This window comes from Octopus bimaculoides, chromosome 28 (assembly GCF_046866305.1).
Source record: "Octopus bimaculoides isolate indiv1 chromosome 28, ASM4686630v1, whole genome shotgun sequence".
Taxonomy (NCBI): domain Eukaryota; kingdom Metazoa; phylum Mollusca; class Cephalopoda; order Octopoda; family Octopodidae; genus Octopus; species Octopus bimaculoides.
The window spans coordinates 11347152-11361564 of NC_142955.1; the positions used below are offsets into that span (position 1 = coordinate 11347152).

General features: G+C 38.0%; 2 protein-coding genes across 3 annotated transcripts in view; one reads left to right on the plus strand and one right to left on the minus strand.

Moving 5' to 3' along the window:
• LOC106881502 (uncharacterized) overlaps positions 1-14413 on the plus strand; it is a 69588-nt gene that overhangs the window by 39798 nt on the left and 15377 nt on the right. The gene's annotated exons all lie outside the window — the stretch shown is intronic.
• LOC106881501 (uncharacterized) lies at positions 5127-14174 on the minus strand. Of its 2 annotated transcripts, XM_089344003.1 has the most exons (3): positions 13402-14174; positions 12599-12626; positions 5127-8764 (listed from the first exon to the last, which is right to left on the minus strand). In XM_089344003.1, exon 3 carries the CDS (start codon positions 8398-8400, stop codon positions 5638-5640), a length of 2763 nt encoding a protein of 920 aa, XP_089200129.1. In that variant the 5' UTR covers positions 8401-8764; positions 12599-12626; positions 13402-14174; the 3' UTR covers positions 5127-5637. The 2 variants fall into 2 exon arrangements, with proteins under 2 accessions (XP_089200129.1, XP_089200130.1); XM_089344004.1 differs by lacking the exon at positions 12599-12626 and having other exon boundaries at positions 13402-13940.

Here is a 14413-nt window from a genome sequence, read left to right on the forward strand (position 1 = left end):
TGCGTTTGTACTGGTTTTAGTTTTAGGAGTTAGGGTTAGGAATAGGGTTTTAAGAATTAGGGTTAAGGTTAGGGAGTTAGGGTTAGGGTTAAGGTTTTAGGGTTACGGTTGGGGTTGGGGTTTTAGGGTTAGAGTTACGGAAAAATGTGAAAATGAAGAAATTGTATGCATGTATGTATGTAAACTTACTTGGAAATGGATGTGTGGTATTCAGTTAAATAATAATATAAATAATATATATATATTTTTTTTTTTTCTAATATGCATATATATATATGTGTGTATATATATATATATATATATATATATATATATATATATATACACACACACATATATATACGCATATTAGAAAAAATAATAAAGTACTCAGATATCTGGATGGTTGTACATTTACAGATTTTTATTATGTCACATGTATCACTTATACTTATTTTGCAAATCATAATATTTATTGCTTATTTACATTTCATACAACATTTTCATGAAACTAATTGAGCCATCGAATTTAGAAATATTTTACAGGTTTCATTGTTTATGTTCGATTACTTTTAATACTGATTTTTTTGTGCGTCCAATTTCTAATTTTTGCAGACAATATCACTTTTATACTTTGACATGTGAGTAGAACTCATGTCTGGAAACTTCGTGACATACTTAGATTGTTGAAAAAAAATCAATAATAGGTCCCTTCAAATGGATCCTTCTATCTACTGCATATTACTAATATTATATTTAAACAACCCAAGGGAAATAACCCATACCACCTGAAGTTTTTAGTGAAGCGATCAATATTTGATTCTTTTGATCAGCTAACCTAATTCTGCATTTCACTACTCAGTTTTGAACTGCTAAACATTATTATTGCGCTTCTTTGATTTGAATCTTAAACAATTCATTCATATATTTCTATACATACATACTTTTTTGAATGCCCATTACTCCAATAATTCTGCATTTTTACAGTTACACTTTTTCCATGACAGTAGATAAATTTTTTATTCCACAACATATTTGTAGTGGGTTCAGACTGTCTGATTATAACTGAGGAATTGTCTGCAACAGCCAGCCACCACTAATAGTAGTGGTTTCAGTACAGTTCCCAGAAGTCATAATGTCTCTCCAAGGAGAGAGAGGAGGGAGACAAGACAGTCAGAAAGAGAGAGATTAACATACCCACATAACACATACAGATTGTCTGACCTACGCACATATATATATATCATCATCGTTTAACGTCCGCCTTCCATGCTAGCATGGGTTGGACGATTTGACTGAGGACTGGTGAAACTGGATGGCAACACCAGGCTCCAATCTAATTTGGCAGAGTTTCTACAGCTGGATGCCCTTCCTATATATATATATAAATATATATTTCTAGTGAGACAGTTGCAGGAGAAATACCTAGCTAAGGATAAACCTCTGTACCTGGCTTTCGTTGACATGGAGAAAGCCTTTGACAGGGTCCCCCGATCCCTTATCTGGTGGTCAATGAGGAAACTTGGGATAGAAGAATGGTTAGTGAGAGCTGTGCGAGCCATGTACAGAGATGCTGCCAGTAAGGTGAGGGTTGGAAATGAGTACAGCAATGAATTCCGGGTACAGGTAGGGGTCCACCAAGGTTCCATCCTCAGCCCCCTATTATTTACCATAGTCCTCCAGGCAATCACAGAGGAGTTCAAGACAGGTTGCCCCTGGGAGCTCCTCTATGCTGATGACCTTGCCCTAATTGCGGAATCACTATCAGAACTAGAGGAGAAGTTTCAGGTGTGGAAGCAAGGTCTAGAATTGAAGGGCCTTAGAGTCAACCTAGCTAAAACCAAAATCCTAATAAGTAGGAAGGTAGATAAAACACAAACCCCTTCAGGTAGATGGCCCTGCTCAGTATGTAGAAAAGGAGTAGGTAGTAACTCTATAAGATGTACCCGGTGCAAGCTATGGACACATAAGAGGTGCAGCAACATCAAAGGCAGGTTAACTAGCAAGTTAGTTTTTGTTTGTGGCAGATGTTCAGGTGCAATAAAGACTGCAAACAAACAGGAAACAACTTCTATCTCATTCCAGGGTGAAAAACTAGAGGTAGTCGATAGCTTCCGCTATCTGGGCGACCAAGTTAGTAGTGGGGGTGGGTGCGCTGAAAGTGTAGCTGCTAGAATAAGAATAGCCTGGGCAAAGTTTAGAGAGCTCTTACCCCTGCTGGCGACAAAGGGACTCTCACTCAGAGTAAAAGGCAGACTGTATGATGCATGCGTACGAACAACCATGCTACATGGCAGTGAAACATGGGCTGTAACTGCTGAGGACATACGTAAGCTCGCAAGGAATGAAGCCAGTATGCTCCGTTGGATGTGTAATGTCAATGTGAATACCCGTCAGAGTGTAAGTATCTTGAGAGAAAAGCTGAACATTAGAAGCATCAGTTGTGGCGTGCAAGAGAGACGATTGCGCTGGTATGGACATGTTGTGAGAATGGAGGAGGATAGCTGCGTGAAAAAGTGCCACACCCTAACAGTTGAGGGAACCCGTGGAAGAGGTAGGCCCAGGAAGACCTGGGCTGAGGTGGTGAGGCAAGACCTTCGTACATTGGGCCTCACCGAGGCGATGACTACGGACCGAGACCTTTGGAAATGTGCTGTGCGTGAGAAGACCCGGCAAGCCAAGTAAGATCGTTGCCAGTGCCCCTGGACTGGTTCTTGTGCGGGCGGCACATGAGATGCACCATTTTGAGCGTGGCCGTTGCCAGTACCGCCTGACTGGCTCCTGTAGGATTTTCGAGCGAGATCGTTGCCAGTGCCCCTGGACTGGCTTGTGCGGGTGGCACATAAAAGACACCATTTCGAGCGTGGCCGTTTTCGTGCGGGTGACACGTAAAAGCACCCACTACACTCTCTGAGTGGTTGGCGTTAGGAAGGGCATCCAGCTGTAGAAACTCTGCCAAATCAGACTGGAGCCTGGTGTTGCCATCCGGTTTCACCATTCCTCAGTCAAATCGTCCAACCCATGCTAGCATGGAAAGCGGACGTTAAACGATGATGATGATGATGTATACAAACAGTAGCAGTTTCAGTAGTTCCCAGATAGAATATCTCCTCAAAGGGAGACAGGGTGAGAGAAAAAAGGACAAGACAGATAGACAGGAACTTGCAATGTATATGGCCCAGCCCTTTCTGTTGATGCAGAGAGTCAGATAGATATTTCATAGAGAAGCTCCTCCTTTTGTTTTCCATAGTTTGTTTTGAGTCCTTCTAGCCTCAATTCCTAAGTTATTAACTGCTAACCTATGAACACCCCCTGTGCCCATTTCCAGAGAGAATGTAGACAATCTGGCTTGTGTGCTGCCCACCAAATTGTTTGGTGGTCAAATAGCTGTCAGGAATTCTGTGGTTAGTATTGCGAAAAAGCAAGTCATTAGCATCACGTAACTCCAGCAAGCTTACTCGTTTCTCATTTCAAGAACCAAAACTGTAACCTCCATGCAGACCAGGAAATCCACTGGAGTACTGCCCAACATGTCCAGATGTCACCAGCCATGAGGATAAGGTCAGTTTTTGTTGTTAAAAATTGTCACAAACGCAAAATTATGCAAAAATAAACATTAAATAAATTATTGTTTTTGCATAATTAGCATTTTTATTAGACCGACCTAATAATTTAGGATGGTAAAAATTATGCCTATTAACAAAAATGGCTGTTGTTTCATTACATATGGACGGATCAGAGTTATTTTGGTACAGTACATGCAGATGGGTGTTATCATGATGCAATGGGAAAATATCTGGATTCCAATGAATAAATACTCTATCATTGTGAAAAAACTGAGCTGCCTAATAATTTGACATGCAGTGTACATGCAAGGATGAGAGTGGTTGACTGAGTAAAATTTGGCAAAAGCTTTGTTCCAACCATAGATTTGGTTATCCTTTAAGAATTCCCAGTTTTTCCGTCATATGACACTATCTATTCCCCCTTCTCATCAAATGCTTCAATTAGAACATCTCTAAATCTCTGACAATTTGAAAGATCCTTCAGCTTCCATATGGGTTTGTGTTCTGGATCTTTCTGGCCTTAATTAGTAAGTTATTAACCACTAGCTTAAAATGAGTTGTACATTCTTCACGCAGGAAAAGCAGACAACCTCTTGTACTTGTTTCTGGAGAGAATATAGATAATCTGGTTTGTATGCCCACTAGATTGTTGGTTCCTCAAATAGCTGTCAGGATTCCTGAAGTCATTGTTTCATCATCAACATATTCTGCAAAAAAGACTTGTAAAAGTGGTCCCTCTGTTCATCTGCCAGTCTAGTGTAGAAAATATGCAGATATATGTTACATCGTTCAACATCAATCTTAGCTTCATAATGCTATTATACACCCTGTCTGTCATCTTACCTATCTGTTTCTCTGCCAAAAGAACAATCCCTATACTTCCTAATGTCCCCAACATAAGAATTTCTATGTTCCTTGCCCACAAGCAGCCTAGATGAAACTCCCCTTCAGCTTCCCTCTTACTCATCTACATGCCCCTGCTTCAGCATTTCAACAATCTTACCCGACCTACCTTTCAGCATGTCAATGTTGGCCGTGGCAGCTCTAAGGTTGTGGACCTAGAAAGCATGAGAGAGTAGTTTGGGGGTAGTTTTCAGCATCTAGAGAAAAAGATTTTTATGGGTACTTGCCTGATGGCAATAGGTCCTCATGCATGAGATAAACAGGTATTGGCTGAAGCATGAATTGCAATTACCAACAGTCCCACAATGCCTTTGTGGGCAAGCAACTGCTTAATGGGGCAGGGACGGTCTGCTGTGAGTAAATGCGCTTAGATTTTGGCAACGGTGAAGGTGTAGAATGCACTTTGGCGATATATACATATAAATTATCATCAATTTACATCCACTTTCTACGCTGTCATGGGTTGTATATACATAAACAGATATACACTCATATGTGTATTTACATCTATTTCATATATATATATATATATATATATATACAAGGAGATAGATGTACACATATGCATAATACATGCACAGATACACAATAAAAAACTAAATAATAAAGAAAAATATCTCAGAAGTGCCATAACATGAATTTGGACAAAAAAGGTAAATAAAGTTATATTAAACACCATACAACATAAATTCATCATTTATTGAAACTATCATTAACTTTAATCTTTATATTGATACAGTTACTGTAGTATATGAGTGCATACACGTTTTTTAAAGTAAATATTTTGAGAGAATAATTTGCCACTAATATGGCTTCTCTCCAGCATGAATATGTTAATGAACAGTTAGGTGTTGACATTGAGGAAATGATTTGCCATCAATCTCAGTGATGTGATTTCTCACCTGTATGAATAAGTTCATGTCTAGCTAACTTAGTGCTCTCAGAGAATGATTTACAACATACAGTGATATGGTTTCTCTGTATGGATACGTTTCTGTGAAGTTAAGTTACCACTTCCAGAGAATGACTTAACATAGATATCACAATGATATAGGCATAGTCTCCCACCAGTATGAATACAGTTGTTAATTTTGAGAGAATGTGTTACCACAGATATCAATAATATGCTTTGTTCCATGTATGAATAAGGATGTGCTTAATTAGTTATTAATTTCAAGATAATGATTTACTATATATCACAATTTTCTTGTTTCCCTCCAGTATGCTTCCTGTGGTGTTTAATTAGTTGTTCATTTTTAGGGAAGGAGCTACCACAGATATAACAGTGATATGGATTCACGTCCATATGACATTGTCTGTGTTGAATTAGATGTTGTTTTTGAGAAAATGATTTACCACAAATACCACAATCATATAGATTCTCTCCTGCATGAATTTTTCTGTGTTGATTTCTTTGTTGTTTTTGAGAGAAGAATTCACCACAGAAACCACAACTATACAGTCTCTCTCCTGTATGAGTTTGTTTGTGTTGAATTAGTTTTTGATTTTTAGCGAATGATTTACCACAGATATCACAATGATATGGTTTCACTCCTGCAAGTCTTTCTATGTGTTTAATTAGACTTTCATTACTAGAGAATGATTTACCACAGATATCACAATGACATGGTTTCTCTACTGTATGACCTTCTCTGTGTTCAATTTGTCGTTGTTTTCGAGAGAATGATTCACCACAGATATTGCAATAATATAGTTTCTTTCCTGTGTGAGTTTCACTGTGTTGAATTAGTTTTTGAATTCCAGAGAACACTTCACCACAGACACTACAAAAATACAGTTTCCCTTCTGTATGAATTTGCTTATGTTGAATTAGTTGTTGATTTCCAGAGAATGATTTACCACAGGTATCACAATCAAATGGTTTCTCAACTTTATGCTTATGCTGGTGTTTCTTTAGCTGTAGATTTCGAGAGAATGATTTATCACAGATCTCACAATGATATGGTTTCTCACCTGTATGCTTGCGGTTGTGTTTAATTAGTTGCTGTTTTTGAGAGAACGATTTATCACAGGTATCACAATGATATGGTTTCTCACCTGTATGCTTGCGGCTGTGCTTATTTAGTTGTTGTTTTTGAGAGAACGATTTATCACAGGTATCACAATGGTATGGTTTCTTACCTGTATGCTTGCGGTTGTGTATAATTAGAAGTTTTTTTTGAGAGAACGATTTATCACAGGTATCACAATGATATGGTTTCTCACCTGTATGCTTGCGGTTGTGTTTAATTAGTTGTTGTTTTTGAGAGAACGATTTATCACAGGTATCACAATGATATGGTTTCTTACCTGTATGCTTGCGGCTGTGTATAATTAGAAGTTTTTTTTGAGAGAATGATTTATCACAGGTATCACAATGATATGGTTTCTCACCTGTATGCTTGCGGCTGTGCTTATTTAGTTGTTGTTTTTGAGAGAACGATTTATCACAGGTATCACAATGATATGGTTTCTCACCTGTATGCTTGCGGTTGTGTTTAATTAGTTGCTGTTTTTGAGAGAACGATTTATCACAGGTATCACAATGATATGGTTTCTCACCTGTATGCTTGCGGCTGTGCTTATTTAGTTGTTGTTTTTGAGAGAACGATTTATCACAGGTATCACAATGATATGGTTTCTTACCTGTATGCTTGCAGCTGTGTATAATTAGAAGTTTTTTTTGAGAGAACGATTTATCACAGGTATCACAATGGTATGGTTTCTTACCCGTATGCTTGAGGCTGTGTATAATTAGAAGTTTTTTTTGAGAGAACGATTTATCACAGGTATCACAATGGTATGGTTTCTTACCTGTATGCTTGCGGCTGTGTATAATTAGAAGTTTTTTTTGAGAGAATGATTTATCACAGGTATCACAATGATATGGTTTCTCACCTGTATGCTTGCGGTTGTGTTTAATTAGTTGTTGATTTTGAGAGAATGATTTACCACAGGTATCACAATGATATGGTTTCTCACCTGTATGCTTGCGGCTGTGCTTATTTAGTTGTTGTTTTTGTGAGAACGATTTATCACAGGTATCACAATGATATGGTTTCTCACCTGTATGCTTGTGGCTGTGCTTATTTAGTTGTTTTTGAGAGAATGATTTACCACAGGTATCACAATGATATGGTTTCTTACCTGTATGCTTGCGGCTGTGTATAATTAGAAGTTTTTTTTGAGAGAATGATTTATCACAGGTATCACAATGGTATGGTTTCTTACCTGTATGCTTGCGGTTGTGTATAATTAGAAGTTTTTTTTGAGAGAACGATTTATCACAGGTATCACAATGGTATGGTTTCTCACCTGTATGCTTGCGGTTGTGTTTAATTAGTTGTTGATTTTGAGAGAATGATTTACCACAGGTATCACAATGATATGGTTTCTCACCTGTATGCTTGCGGCTGTGCTTATTTAGTTGTTGTTTTTGAGAGAATGATTTATCACAGGTATCACAATGGTATGGTTTCTTACCTGTATGCTTGCGGTTGTGTATAATTAGAAGTTTTTTTTGAGAGAACGATTTATCACAGGTATCACAATGATATGGTTTCTCACCTGTATGCTTGCGGTTGTGTTTAATTAGTTGTTGATTTTGAGAGAATGATTTACCACAGGTATCACAATGATATGGTTTCTCACCTGTATGCTTGCGGCTGTGCTTATTTAGTTGTTGTTTTTGAGAGAATGATTTACCACAGGTATCACAATGATATGGTTTCTTACCTGTATGCTTGCGGCTGTGTTTAATTAGTTGTTGGTTTTGAGAGAACGATCTACCACAGACATCACAACGATATGGTTTTTCTCCTGTATGAGTGCATTTGTGTGTTATTAATGTAGGATTGTTAGAGAATAATTTCCTACAAATATCACACTGGTGTGACGTTTTCCTTTTCTTTTTTGATACTGTTTTATATTTAAACTTATTCACACTATTCATCTTCCATTGTTTTTCTTTTCTTGTGCTCTACTGAGGTGTTAATCTTATTTAGATTTCTATAGTTTATTCCTGTTAAATATTTCTTCTACTGTGGTCCTTAGCAATATGTACATTGATGTACAAACTCCTTTTTAACTTTGTCCAAATTTAATTCAAATGTAAAGTCATCTTTTCCACATTCCAGACAGTCAACAAAAGAATTATTGTTGTGAATCTGTTCAGAAAAAAATAAAATATTTCCCTGTAATTTGCCATAGATTTATATACGGAATGTCACATCTGTTCTGTTTAAAATTTTCCTTGAGCCTTAAAGTAAGAATTATTGAGGATGTATCTGCTGTATAAAATTCTTTGGTGCCAATGCCTGAAATAATAGAGAAACAACAGTATAAGATACAGGGAAGACTTAAAATACAACAGAATAAATTTAAGTATATTTCTAATAGAGACAAGCTGTAGGAATAAACATCTACCTGGATAATTGAACTGTATTCCACCTCCCTTCATCATCATCATTGTTTAACGTCCGCTTTCCATGCTAGCATGGGTTGGACGATTTGACTGAGGACTGGTGGAACCCGAAGGCTACACCAGGCTCCAATCTGATTTGGCAGAGTTTCTACAGCTGGATGCCCTTCCTAACGCCAACCACTCTGAGTGTAGTGGGTGTTTTACGTGCCACAAACACGAAGGCCAGTCAGGCGGTACGGGCAACGGCCACGCTCAAAATGGTGTATTTTATGTGCCACCCGCACAAGAGCCAGTCCTGGGGCACTGGCAACGATCTCGCTCAAAAGTCCATTACATATGCCACCGGCATAAGTGCCTTGAAGATGTATATTATTGTGTAGAATAGGCATGGGTGTGTGATGAAGATGCTTGTCTTCTAATTATGTGGTGGCACTTTGGGCATGTGTCTTCTATTCCAGGCGAAGCAGTCTTGAAAGTGAATTTCAACACGACATTTGTGTAGAAACCTGTTGTATATATTTGTATCTACACACACACACATGTATATATAGATATGTTGGTGCAAATACAAAAAAATAGAATACAAAATATGGGTATATGCATATTTTTATTAATATTTGGCAAAAGCAACAGGTCTAAGAATTTTGTGCATTGGCACTTATCTATATACACGCACATGTATATTGAATACAAAGAGTATATAGTGACCTAGCTGTGAGGGATTTTGGGCAGTATCATTCTTCAGAAAAAGTTCAATGTATTTTTTTCGTTTTTACTACATGTCTTGCCAATGCAGGCTACTCTAGCCTCTTTGATCATATGATTTAGTATGTACGTATGTGTGTTTATGCTTGAGAGCACCTTTGTTTTGTCATCATGTGATGGTTGTAAATGAACTGCACCAGCATACAAGTGATGTTTTCCTGTGAAAAACATATCTGGCCATGGGAATTGTTACCTTGCTTGAAAACAGCTGAGGGCTATCTACAAAAGGGCATGTAACTGTATAAAATTTGCTTCAACAAATTCCATCTGACATATGCAAACATGGAAAATTGAATGTTAAACGATGATGATGATTGTAATATAGTAAATGAATTTAAATATATTAAAATATAAAACATAAATATGATTCAGAAATAAATCTATTTCTCAAACGCGTGATAATGCTATAAAATAGCGTGATCAGGCTAAATTATCTATATAATGCAGAAAAATACACTACTGGCCAGCCATGAGACTTGAACTCACATCTCTGTGATTACGCGTCAAGTGTTTTACCATCAAACTAAACTGCCTGTAATCACAGAGATGTGAGTTCGAGTCTCGTGGCTGGCCAGTAACGTATTTTTCTGCATTATATGGATAATTTATCCTGATCAAGCTATTTGTAGCATTATCATGCGTTTGAGAAATAAATTTATTCCTGTATCTTACAATACATCTCAACGCTTCTAAAAACAAATTTTGTTTGTTTACTTTCATCATAAATATGATTAATTTAGTATGACTTCATCTTTCATGCTAAACAGATTATTCTTTCAATGGGCTCAAAGAAAGCTTTATTTTGGTGAGTCACTCACTCACAGACTCTTGAACAGTAAGCCTTGCAGGGTATTATCCAAAGATTTATGATGGAAGAACTGTAGACAGGAACCTTGCTGCGGGCTAGCCAGGGAGCTGGTCTGCTGTGAAATGGACTTCTAGTTAGGCAGGATTTCTATGAAGCAGGAGCTGACCTGTTACACTATATATATATATATATTTTTTTTTTTGCTCGGGTCAAACCCTTAGTTTGACCAAAAAGTAAACTAGCCTGGTGTAGAAAACGAATATGAAATAAAAATGCGCGCTGACAACCCTGGGGTATGAGAGTGGGGACTTTCAGAAAATTCACAAGATCCAATTTTTCCGTCATAACTTTCTAAAAAATGGATTATATATTGATCTTTTTTTTTTAAAGAATCTCACGTTTTTGGTTATGGAGGATCCGATAAAATTTCAAAAATCGCATTTTCAACCCCACCCTCTTTTTTCAATTTATCCAGAATTTATTTATTTATTTATTTTTTTTTTTTTTTGCGAAATACATGGAAAAATACAAAGATTATGATTCTGAAAAAAAAATGTTTGTAAAATTTCAATTTTTCAACAAGATATATATATATATATATAAGAATAGCCTGGGCAAAGTTCAGAGAGCTCTTACCTCTGCTGGCGACAAAGGGTCTCTCGCTCAGAGTAAAAGGCAGACTGTATGACGCATGTGTACGAACAGCCATGCTTCATGGCAGTGAAACATGGGCTGTGACTGCTGAAGAGATGCATGCCAAATGCTCCGATGGATGTGTAAAGTCAGTGTGCATACTAGACAGAGTGTAAGTACCTTGAGAGAAAAGTTGAATCTAAGAAGCATCAGTTGTGGTATGCAAGAGAGACGATTGCACTGGTATGGTCATATGGTGAGAATAGCTGTGTGAAAAATTGCCACACCCTAGCAGTTGAGGGAACCTGTGGAAGAGGTAGGCCCAGGAAGACCTGGGATGAAGTGGTGAGGCACGACCTTCGAACATTGGGCCTCACCGAGGCGATGACTTCTGACCGAGACCTTTGGAAATATGCTGTGCGTGAGAAGACCCGGCAAGCCTAGTGAGACCTAAATCCAAGGCCTCTGCCAGCCCACTTATGCTGGACACATAACTCGGCTTGCAAAGACCTGTTGGGGCAAGCGAAAGCGAAATCGTGATGGCACCTGTGTCCAGCGTCGCCTTCCTGGCACTTGTGCCGGCGGCACGTGTAAAGACATTCGAGCGAGATCGTTGCCAGTGCCTCTGGACTGGCTCAAAGCACCCACTACACTCTCGGAGTGGTTGGCGTTAGGAAGGACATCCAGCTGTAGAAACTCTGTCAAATCAGATTGGAGCCTGGTGTTGCCATCTGGTTCACCAGTCCTCAGTCAAATCGTCCAACCCATGCTAGCATGAAAAGTGGACGTTAAACGATGATGTTGATATATACATATATATACCCTCGGGCCTCCAGGCAGGGTATCCACATGCTGGAAACAATAGCCAAATCTCACAAACCTGCGATAGCATAATGTAATCAATCTACTCACCTTTCTGTAAATATTTCTTTCAGAGTGATTTCCCTTTTTTCGAAATTTTTTTTTCTTGCTTTAGATGACGGAGATTCCGAAAATGCAAGAAACGGTGGAGATGGAGTATATGTAATCTGGGTATACCCCCCCCTTTAAAATTTTGTTTTTTTACGGAATCCCACGTTTTAGGCTATGGAGATTCCGATTCTGAAAAAAGATTTTCAAAAATCTCAATTTCAAAATTTCGATTCCCCCCCCCCCCCGGTTTTTATATAGATCCACAGGGTAAACCTAACCCTAACCCTAACACTAGTTTTGTGAGATTTGGCTGTTATTTCTAGCATGTAAATAGCCTGCTTGGTGGTGGTGGGGATTGAAATTTTTCAAAAAATTTTTTTTCAGAATCGGAATCTCCATAGCCTAAAACGTGGGATTCCGTAAAAAAAATTAATTAATAAGGGGGGGGGGAAGGTTCAGATTACATATAGTCCATCTCTACCGGGTGAACTTTGAGCCCCTTATTAAACTTTATAATATTAAAATAAGGCGATCTGCCTAATTATTAAATATTAATGTTTGTTTCTCATAAAATGGTGTATATTTAATTTACATTCAATTATTACTTACGATTATCGGATCATCTAATCTCCAACATCTAGAACGTAGGAATCCAAAAAAAAAAAAAATTTTAATGAATTTTTCAAGGCGAGGGGCAATTCTGCATTAGCTCCGAATTATCGACGCCTTTATTTTTTGCTCACCCATCAAATTCCAAGAAAAATCAAAATGCACATCTAAAAGGTATTTGTTGAACGTTATATATTGAAACATCCAGTCTTCACACACGTGTAGTTAATGTCAATCTACTTAATCATTGATTTCATACAAAGTGGTGAATAGAATTAATATCAATGTGTGTGTGTGTGCATAACAACATCAAAACGGTTTTACATAACTCGTGTACGACCTTTGCTAAAATATCTGTATTATTATAACTTAACTGCCCTGCTACACAAGTCTGTGTCTTTAGTGAAATATCTTGAGTAACTGCCCCAAGGCGCCAATAAACTCGAAGTAAACTTTTACAACAGAAGTTAAAAAAACAGACTCGGAAACACAAATGATGAAATGCATTAAATAGGCACCTAGAAAAATACATGAGTATTATTTCTACACAAAAAATAATAATTTCAGATATATAGTCATTTTTAAATATAGTGGAATTTTAAAAAGTTTAATTGAAGAATAAAATATCGAGCTACAGTCATTGCCAATGATTTTGGTAAACACCGATTTTTTTGTTATATCGTGTGAAATATCATGTGAATGTTAATCATTTAATATTACTTTAATATCTAATATTATTGTTATTTGTTTGTGATGTGAAGGAGGAAAAGACAGAAACAGAGTGAGAATTATGGTGGTATTACCTGTCTATCTGGAAGGGATCGCTAACAACTTCTACGTGCCTTGCCTACCGCCATACCGCCTGCTTATGTGGAAATGATCATCCACAGCGTCCACGTGCTGTCTGCTGCCGTACCTTCTAACAGGTCTACTCTCGTACGCTGTTCACTGCCAACTGCCCGCTCGCGCCTCGTCAAACCCACATGCCCATTGCAGTCTTTCCGGTGAGACCTGCAGGCCCCACTTACGACAGGACCAGCGTATTCCTTCACTTCCGGTCGCTCCCTCTAACACAACCTGATCTGAAGACCATTCAACCAACCTACCCAGCCCCTCTCCTCAACCCTGACCACACACAATAACCTGTCTCGTAATTAGACAACCAGTGAGGAGGGCACCTCTGCGACTGTTGTGAGACTTCATCACTTGCCTCGTTCCCTGGCTTCGTCCTCTTGTCCATTACTGTTGGCGCCATCCTCCGACGCATTGATGATCCTGCGCACATACAAAACATGATGTGACATGCCATCTACGGACACATTGTTCCTTGAATTTACAGAGGTTATTGTCCCTTTTCTCGGATCTTGTTCAAAACGGGGGAACCAGTGTTTTCTTAACGAAACACTTTGAAACTTGGGATATTGGTAGAATGTGTCATATAAAACATCTTTTTCTCTTAGTCTTCTTAACAAAAAAACGTACATCGCAAGTTATTTCATGTTAAAGTTGTCGTATTTCTGTAATTTCAACCAATGACTGACGTCCATTCAGCCGTAAAAATTAAGTGCTGACTGTGTAAACAAACGATTCGCGGCGGTGATAAAATTATTATTTCCTTGTCAAAAAATGGCTGAAGCATATTGGCAGTAGCTAATAAACCTTTCTATTATAGGCACAAGGCATGGTTTTTGAGGGAAGGAGCAAGTCGGTTAGGGTTAGGTAAAACGAACACACGTCTGTTGCCTCTGAATATTTTTATTATGATCACGAAGGATCGAAACACAGATGGGTACAATACAGGACAAACAAATTAAC

Coding starts and splice junctions, on each gene's coding strand:
- LOC106881501 (XM_089344003.1), bottom strand. CDS start 8,400: ATGAATAGTGTGAATAAGTTTAAATATAAAACAGTATCAAAAAAGAAA.